Below are 9,350 nucleotides of genomic sequence, written 5' to 3'. Positions count from 1 at the left end.
AGAGAGAGAGAGAGAGAGAGAGAGAGAGAGAGAGAGAGAGAGAGAGAGAGAGAAAGAAAGAAAGAGAGAAAGAAAGAGAGAAAGAAAGAAAGAAAGAAAGAAAGAAAGAAAGAAAGAAAGAAAGAAAGAAAGAAAGAAAGAAAGAAAGAAAGAAAGAAAAGAAAAACTTTCTGAATCAGAATCTGTCCAGCGACAAACAACAAAAACAATCAGTTAAGTGCAAAATAGGGAGTACCCCTGAAAACAAGAGGGAAAGAGCCTTGATTAGTCAACTTCAAGCTGTCAGTACCCCCCTTCCCCCTCAGAAATCTGAAAGGTCCCAATTAAGTCAGGCCTGCCTGGTTGGTAATTAGAACCAGAAGTGGCCAGGCCACAGGGAGGGGGTTGGAAGGAGGGCACAGGAGGAGTTGGGGGAGGGCTCCAGGAAGCCATGAGTCCTCAATAGCCCCCATTTCTCTTCACCAGATGCACCCCACTCCTCATCACCCCATCTGTGTGTGCATCCCAGGCATTGCATGGAGGGGGTCCTTAGGACCAGGCATTAGGGCGTCAGGCCCTCCCTCCCCATCAACCCTGACCCCCCCATTCTAGACAGACTTAGTACAGCCTTGGGGAGAAGGTAAGAGGATGGGGGATCTAGTGCCCCCTCTTTTCCCCAAAGTTTCTCCAGACCTTATTGCAGCAATTAGACCCATTAGCCTTCTAGCATTTCATGGGAACCAGATGTTCTCCGCCATCCTGGTGGGAGTATGAAGGGGGGCTGCTGCCTGACTCACCCTCTTCCCTATGATCCCCACCACCAGGGCACACCCCCCTCACAGCTAGAGCCCCACAAAGGCATAGTCCTAGAGGCAAAGAGGAGTGTACCCCTCCCCAACTAATAAGGCCATTAGCACTCAGATTCTTTCGGGGTCACCCCTCAGAGCCCCTGCCACCCTGGCAAGGATGAGTTTGGCCAGGAAGAGGCAGAGCAGGGACAGCTAACTCCTTATGCACCCCGCCTTTCCCTTCTTGCCACCTTCTGGATGGGGCTTGAGGATAACTGGCTCTGAATTCTTCACGCTAAATTCTCCCTTTTTTCTAAAACCCTCCCTCGAAAAGCTGAAAAGGGGGCATTTCAAAGTAAAGCAGGCCCTGCCAGAAGGGTGAGTCCTGAGGTAGGAGTCCCACCTGAAGGGAAATGGGAGGGGGTTTCTGGAGGAGGGGGCAGCAGAAGAGCAGAAGAATAGGGAGGTGTGAATGAGAGTGGGGCCCAAAGCAGGGATGTGAGGCGCGCTGGGCAGGATGGGGGCTGGGACCGGGTAGGGGGCCAGGAGAGGGGGGTGCAGCCTGGGCCCTGGCGGCGGCGGCTTGCCCGGCTCCCCCCGCCAAAGAGGTTTCCTGTTGCAATCAAAGCCCCGTTTGTGTCGGCCTGGAGCTGGAGCCTGTGCCGGAGGAGGAGAGACCAGGGAGGGGAGGGGAAAGGAGGCAGTCGACTGGGGTTTTTTCCTGGAGGAGGCCTCACTGCTCACTGCCCTTACCCGCCTGCTTGTTCTCCTTGCTTCTCTCAGTGCCTGGCTTCTCTGTGTCTGCACCTTTGCGCCTGGGTAGCTGTCCCTTGTCTTGTCTGTGAGTCTCTCTTTTTCAGTTTCTTTTAAGCAAGACTCACTCTCTCTCTGTGCCAGCCTGTCCTCAGTTTCCCCATGTGTGGTAACTTAGTGTGGTGAAGTCTGGGGTTCTTGCCCCAGGGACAGTGGCCCCATGGCCAGGGCAACATCGCTAGGTTCAGAGGACAAACTGGGCTAGGTCGTCAGGACCACAGCTATCTGCTCAGGAGTGGGAGGAGGGCAAGGCTTCTGTTCTCTCTCATCAGACTTTGTTCCCTGTAGAAAGCAAATCTAGAACACACTAGGATTCACAAACATAGAGATACATAGGGACACAGACACCAGGGGTTTCATGCACATGCATGAACACACACGCACGCACACACACATACACACACCCCTCTGCTTTCCATGAGCACAGGCCTGTGCTTGCCTCAGCAACATGTGCTCCCCTGAGCCTCCCGTCCACCACCATGCAGTTCTGAGACGCCTGCCTCACCCCCTTCAGACCCCGAGACAGCCCCAGGAAGTACAGCAAGACTTCAATTCTCAACAAGGATGTCCCCAAGGTGCCAGAGACCCAGCAATAAGATCCAAGAGCCAGCCCCAGGGAGAAGTGCCAGACCTCTTCAAGGGCCACCTCTCTTAGTCTGTGTGCGAGAGGGAGTGTGTATGTGTCATCCACAGAATAAGGGAGAGGGTGATGAGACGCACAAACTCAAGGTGAGTATGTCTTTGGCATCAGATTTAGGCCTCTAAACCCTCTCCACTAGATGCGCCCAGCCAAAAAGGGACAGCAGGTCAGAGAAATGAGAGAGGACACTCTGTCACCCTTCTGCTACTCTCCCACTCTGGAAGATTTCCCAGACTCCTGGGTCTCTTCCTCTCCCCTATGTCTTCCTCTCCACTACCACTAGGTGCTGCATGCCCCACCCCCAGTTAAGCCACGTAGGGACCCACCCCCAAGCCTTCCCCTCCTCCCTCCTCCTGCCACCTCCCTGCCCAGGCCTGTCCCTCCACGCTAGCTGTACCCTCCCCAGCTACCTGCCCTGGCTCTGGCTCCTCCCTTGGATTTCTCCTTTCAGCCCCCTCCTTCAGCATGGCCTTCGAAGATGGAGCCCAGCCTGACCACTTCCCTACCTTGACCTCACTTTGAACCCTGACCTTGATCTCAGTGTGTCCACGGCACAGGGGCACAAGGGGGACGTCACTGGGGACTGGCTACTAGCTCTAGCGTTGTCCCCACTACCATTCTCTCTCCTCTCCCTCTCCACTCCATCTCCTTTACTTGCCTCTCCCAGGACCTGGGAAAATCAAGTCCCAAGAGGCTGAGTTGTAGGATTCGCTGCCAGAAGTACATTCATGTGGGGAGGGTGGTTCCTTCCCACTTCCCCAGGTCCCTAGGACAGATTCGTGGGGTGAAAATGAAGTCTGGGGAAGCCCAGCTGAAGTTTCCAAAAAGGGCACTTTGTGCTCTCTTGTTCACCTACATGCCACTCAAATAACCCCTGTTGAACTACAGACGTGCCACCAGCAGGCTTCACCAAACGCCAGCCACAGCGTCAGCAGCACTACGAAATCCCTCCTCACTCCTCACACTGACTCTTTGTTGCACACACTGGAATTCTTTACATGAGCTGAGGCTCAGGGAGATGCTGTGCACACACAACTGCATCAAGTCTGGAGGCACCACACACTCACCCCTTCTCCAGATGAACACACTCTTTCCAGTGGAGCTGCCAGCCCAGCCTAGTCGCCCCTTTCACATACAGACACACAACCCTCTGCATGCCCCCTCCTGGAAGCAGGGCGCCTTCTCTTCTACCTCTGTCTCTGCACTTGTGGAGCCATGAAGGATGTGCCTTTATCTTTTTGTCTTTTTCTCTCCAACTCTGTCTCAGAAATTGCCCTTTCCCCCGCCCTTCAATCACCTTCTCTTGTCCCCAGTTGAAGCCTTCTCTTAACCAGCTTGGCACCCCCACCTGTAATGTAATGGCCTGGCCAGGAGGAATGACTACCAACTGGGAGGAGAGGAGTCCCAGAGGGAGGAGGAGAGGAGAGGCCCAAGCCTTGCCTGCTGTCAGCACTCAAAGGCTTAACCCAAAGAGGGCAGGCCTGGGGAACAAGTAGGGATCTGCACAGCATGCAGGCTCTATGCCAGACCTGCAGGGAGGGGAGGAGCCCAGACCCACACCGATGGAGGAGAGGATGCTTCTGGAACACCCCCCTCTGCCTCTGGATTACTTATGGTACAAAAGCTACCTTCTTTGCAGTCATTTCTATCCTCCCCAGAACCAAGAAGCACAGTCTCCTGACCCCACACATCTTTGGGGACCTGGCACAGGATTTCTTTCCCCTTTCTGCAGCCTCCACGTAATTCAAAGCAATTTCACCATTTTTTTTTCCCTCTTTGAGACAGAGTTTTGCTCTGTTGCTCAGGCTAGAGTGCAGTGGCACGATCTTGGCTCACTACAACCTTTGCCTCTGGGTTCAAGCGATTCCCTCAGCCTCCTGAGTAGCTGGGATTACAGGTATGTGCCACCACGCCCACTAATTTTTGTATTTTTAGTAGAGACAGGGTTTCTTTTTTTTTTTTTTTATTATTTTTTTGAGATGGAGTCTCGCTCTGTCGCCCAGGCTGGAGTGCAGTAGCATGATCTCAGCTCACCGCAACCTCTGCCTCCCAAGTTCAAGCGATTCTCCTGCCTCAGCCCTGTCTCTTATACACATCTAGATGTGTATAAGAGACAGGATTACAGGCACACACCACCACACCCGGCTAATTTTTGTATTTTTAGTAGAGACAGGTTTCACCATGTTGGCCAGGCTGGTCTTGAACTCCTAGCCTCAAGTGACCCAGCCACCTCGGCCTCCCAAAGTGCTGGGATTGCAGGCGTAAGCCACTGCACCCGGCCCAGTTTCACCTCTTGATCACAGAGCCAGGTGACTATCCTCCCAGACTCTTCTGCTTCCCATTCTGGCTCCCCACAACTCCCAACTGCATGCAGGCAGCAGCTTCACCCTGCACCAGACCCACCCCCAGCTTGCCCACACAAAGGTGTGCCCCTCTACTAGTTGACTGACCCAGGAGGCAGTTTTAGATACCCGCCCTCCAAGTTTTAGGCCTGCTACCTCCCTATCCTATTTGAACAGGAGAACTACCATTTGCAAACACTTCCATTGAGTCCACATCCAAACTCCTTCCTCACCACCACTGCCACCCTCTGTTACTCACTACTACTCCATTAGGCCAAACCCCTGTCCCCTGCCTGTCTTCCTAGCTGGGGTGCCAACTCTTTTACCATCCACCCTCCAGATGCCCTCCTGTTTCCATTTGCCCTCATTCCCCAAGATCCCTGAGACTCACACAGAGAGGCCATCTCCTTGGGGAGGTCAGGCTGGCCCAGGCCCCGGAAGCTAGGGCTCAGCATCTCGAAAGGCGGAGACCCCCTGAGTGCCCCTGGGAAGGCGAAGGGGAAGCCTGCCCCTGGGTAGCCAGATCCAGGCCCCAGGGCACCAGCCGCAAAGAGTCGCTCCTTATTGGTGGCCATGGCAGCTGCGGTGTGGGAGTCCCCTGGGGTCTGCAGAGGGCGGGGGAGGTCTTCAGCCACAGCCCCTGCCCATGCCCACTGCCCCAGCCTGGGAGGCTCCGTGCCCGCCCTGCCTCGCCTGCCCACTGGGCCTCCAAGAGTCCTAGGGAGAAAGAGAGGGAAAGGAGAGATGAGAGAATGACCACTCTGAGGTTCCAAGCCCCATGACCCTCTCTCAGTTGCAGTCTTCTCCCTCTGTGCTGCTACGGTTTATCCTGCCCTGGCTCAGGGCCCTCGCAGTGTGGCAGAGAGGGCAGGGCAGGGGGTTATGCAGGCTCTGAGAAACTCCAGAGGAGCTCCAGGAAAGGGTAAACGGAGGTCCCAAGGTGAATGATGGTCTGAAGACTTCTGGTGGAGAGAACTCCTAGACTGGGAAGTGATCATGAATCACCACAACTGGGCTAAGCGTTTGACCTACCCCTCACATCAGTCCTGTGAACTGGGAGTTAGGATTCCCATTTCACATATGAGGAAACCGAGATGAAGTGACTGGCTTAAGGTCACATGGCTGCAAGTGGGGGAGCCCAGATTCAAACTCTTTACCATCCTGGAGAAAACAAACATAACTCTGTTATTACCTGGGAGCCCTACAGCTCTCTGGAGAGGAGTACAAGGCAAAGGTTGGGGGACAGACTCTAGAGCCAGACTACCTGGACTGTACCCTACCACTTGCTAGCTGTGGAACTTCAGGCATGTTAATCTCTCTGTGCCTCAGTTTCCTCATGCATCACTTGGGACTAATAATAGGGCCTACCTCATATGGTTGTTGTGAGGACTAAATAAATTAACCAATGTCAAGTGTTTGGCATGATGTAGGGCACATAGGGAATGCTATGTAAATGTCTCATATTAGTTCTCTTTGTACCTGATTGTCCTCCATAGCTCTGCTTTAGTAAGCACTTCCCTCTCTATTTAACACTCCCTCTTCCAGTTTCCCCTCCCAATTCTTCCTGTCTCTAATTTTTCCTCACCCTCTAAGCCCTCTTGTACCCACTGCTTCAAATCTAAGGATGTTGATGGAACCCACACTTGTGCCAAGTGTATGATGCCAAGGAGCTGCTTCTTAGTCACCTGACTTTACTTCTCTGCCTCCTTCTCTCTCTCTCTCTCTCTCTCTCTCTCTCTCGACTGCTAATGTTTGTATTTTTAGTAGAGATGGGGTTTCTTCGTGTTGGTCAGGCTAGTCTCGAACTCAGGTGATCCGCCTGACTTGACCTCTCAAAGTGCTGGGATTACAGGCGTGAGCCACATGCCCAGGCATTCTGCCTCTTTTTCTTTCTTATCCCTGGGCTCCCTATTTCTGGGACGTTCTCCCTGCATCCTCTCCTCCCCCAAAGTAGGCTTCCCTCTAAGAGTTTAAACCTGAGCCCAGGGGAAGGGGAGGAGAAGGAGGTAGACAGGAGATGGGAATCCTAGTGCTAAGTAGGTGGTTCCTATCCTGATCCTCTGACAAAGGAAAAGGTTGGCTTTCCCAGGAGCCCCAGAACTTCTCGCCTCTCTAGGCAGTTAGTGGGCTAGGGAGGAAGAGTCACCCCAGCCTGGGTATCTCCACCAGCCAGAACCATAACAGACTGCTGTGAAGGGCAGAGAAGGGCCAAGAGACTAAAACGCAGAGAGACCACGGGGTGGGCAGGCCCAGAGGAAGGGGATGGGTATATCTGCCTTTCTTTCCATCAGTATTTGCTTCTAGGATCGATAGCTCTCAGTCTTTATACCTCTGGTTTTTATTTTTGTTTTTGCTTGTTTTTCTTTTTCTCCTCTACCTTGGCCTTCAAGCCCTTGAGGGTAAACTGTCATGGAGGTTACAAGAACCGAGACCCCAATGCCATCACACTTCACTCAGCCCTTATGAATGAAGCATCCCCTGCCCCTCACCATGGCACCACCCATACACCCAGCACCCTCAAACTCTTTAACCCAGTGTTTTCACAGGCTCTAAAAGTCTGAGCTCCAAGCCTCCAGGGTCCCTCTCCTTTTCCTTCTCCTATTCCCCTCCGAAGTTCTCATCCCTAGTTAAGCCCAGATGGAGCCAGGAGTTCGGGGCCCCTGAGGCCCCTGGGCCACAGCTCAACTGGCCAGGCCACATTCCAAGTGGATTAACCCCTCCAATGACAAGGGTGAGAAGCTACTAGAGGACTCCCCCATCCCCATGTTCCCCAGACTTGGCTTAGACTGGGAACAAGGCTCTCTGCCTTAGCCCTCCTTGTCTTTGCTTCTCACCTACCAATGGGAAACACAGGCGTGCGGGGAGGGCAGTGGGGGGTTCCCACAGAGGGATGCTCAGCTCCTGATCCTCACCAAGGAATGATGCTGCATGTGAGCCAAAGAGAGTTGTCCCTGGCCTTCCTCTTATTTTGCCTCAGAGAAGGGACTTGGGAGTTGAGTGAAGAGAGGAAGGGGACAGAGATTCCTCCCACTTCTAAGCCTTGATTCTCTCTTGGCTGGGAAGAGAAGGGGAGGGTCTTAAATCTAGGGTAGAGGAATGGACTAAGGAATTGAAGGCAGTGCAGAGTAAAAGGAAATCCTAAACTGAGGCCCCAGATGCCTTGGTTCTTTGGGGGACTCGTGGAAAGTAGAGAACATTCTTCCTCTACTAAGATGCCATCTCAGATGGTGGGGCAGGGGGGATGACAGACTAGGGGAGAGGGGCTTTTACAAAGCTGCTTCTCTTAGAGCTGAGGTGGAGTTGAGGGGAGGGCATGGATGAAGGGGGCTGCCGGATGGAGGGGGGTGCGTTTCCCTGCTGCCCTGCCCGCTCCAGAGCCTGGAACAAAGCTGCTCTTGTCGGCCACTCTCCACCCGCTGCCCCCCTCCCCTCTGTATAAACACGACCACCTTTTTCCATGACCCCATCTCCAGCCTGGGCAGAGAACCCAGGCATCCTCTGCTGTAGCCTGGGCCCCCAGCCTGCTCCCCAGGAGGCAGCAGTGGGCCAGGCTTCCTTGGCCTCGTGCCATCCCTGGGGGAGTCCAGACCCTTGAGTCTCCACCTCTCATCCCCAGGTGCCCTCCCTCCACCCTACTAGCCCCAGGGAGGGGCAGTGCCCAGGAGGCAGGCAGGCAATGCCAGTGGAATGTGTGTGGGCATCAGAGGGCATGGGCAGGGTGGGGCAGAGGGGGGAACTGGAGGTGCCAGTTAGGTGGCTTTCTGAGCCAGGGGTGGGGGTGTGCCGGGATGTGGGGGGGGGCGTGCCCCATGCTGCCTACTAGGCTGTAGGCCACAGTGCGTGTGTGTGTGTATGTGTGTGTTTGTGTGTCTGTCTATATGGGATACCCAAGCTCCAGGCACCCTGCACACACTATCCCCACTCCCCTGTCTTCTCTCTACTTGCCTCAAGGATATGAGACGCTGGCTGTGGTCCTTGACCCCAACTCAACATCTGACACTAAGGGCAGAAGCCTCAGACTTGAGGACTGGGATTCCAGCTGCCCAGGACCAGAGCCCTAAAGCAGGACAGTCATCTCAGTTTTTTGCCCTGAAGACCTCCTACTCAGGCTCCCCTGCCGCCCCACCACCACCACTAACAACCAAGCATCTTCTTACCGGCTGGCCGCCTGCGGAGACTGGCTCCTACATACTGGGTCAGGTTGAGGGAACTGGGCCGTAGCTGCTAAAGACAGAGAGGCAGCGTCAGTGGAACTCTGGGACCAGCACTCCTGGGTCCCTGTCCCGGTCTTCCTGCTCTTTCTTTGTTCCATTTGGGCTTCCCTCAAGAATACTCCAGAGGTGCCCCCCGCACCTTGGCTGGAGGGAGCCAAGGCTCGCACCTGGGCTGGGAACGTGTCGGAGGGAATCCAGAGCTTCAAGGAAAGTTCACAGATCCCTATCCTATGCACTAGTCCCTGGGAACTGCTGGACGCGGAGGGCCAGGCTCACTTGCCTCTGAACGTTTTCCTTGCCTTCTGATGTCCAAGGTGTGCCATTCCACTGGAGAGGGAGGAACTTGGACCAGCATGGAACATCAAATCTACCCATCAGAGCCCGGGGGTAAGGGGGTGGTAGTCTTTCCCCGCGAGAGAATCCCTGTCTTCTCTCACATTCCCAGCACAAAAATATAAGGAGGAATGCCCCCGGCTGAAGACTTCCCCAAATGCTCTCCTCTGCTATGCACCAAAATGCAGGGCAGATGACCCAGCCCATCCTCAGCCTGTTAAAATCTTCCCCATTCCCTTCC

General features: G+C 54.4%; 1 protein-coding gene across 1 annotated transcript in view; it reads right to left on the bottom strand.

Moving 5' to 3' along the window:
• The window catches only part of RARG (retinoic acid receptor, gamma), a 26,952-nt gene extending 18,160 nt beyond the window's left edge, over window positions 1-8,792 (bottom strand). The window contains exons 1-2 of the mRNA XM_012001692.1: window positions 8,720-8,792; window positions 4,954-5,279 (exon numbers count right to left, since the gene is read on the bottom strand). Coding sequence (XP_011857082.1) covers window positions 4,954-5,137 — 184 coding nt within the window. The 5' untranslated portion in view covers window positions 5,138-5,279; window positions 8,720-8,792. The remainder of the gene's footprint in view (window positions 1-4,953; window positions 5,280-8,719) is intronic.
• Between the last annotated feature and the right edge of the window lie 558 nt (window positions 8,793-9,350).

The sequence above is a fragment of the Mandrillus leucophaeus genome, unplaced genomic scaffold (assembly GCF_000951045.1).
Source record: "Mandrillus leucophaeus isolate KB7577 unplaced genomic scaffold, Mleu.le_1.0 Scaffold118, whole genome shotgun sequence".
Taxonomy (NCBI): domain Eukaryota; kingdom Metazoa; phylum Chordata; class Mammalia; order Primates; family Cercopithecidae; genus Mandrillus; species Mandrillus leucophaeus.
This window is presented reverse-complemented; position numbering and strand designations above follow the sequence as displayed.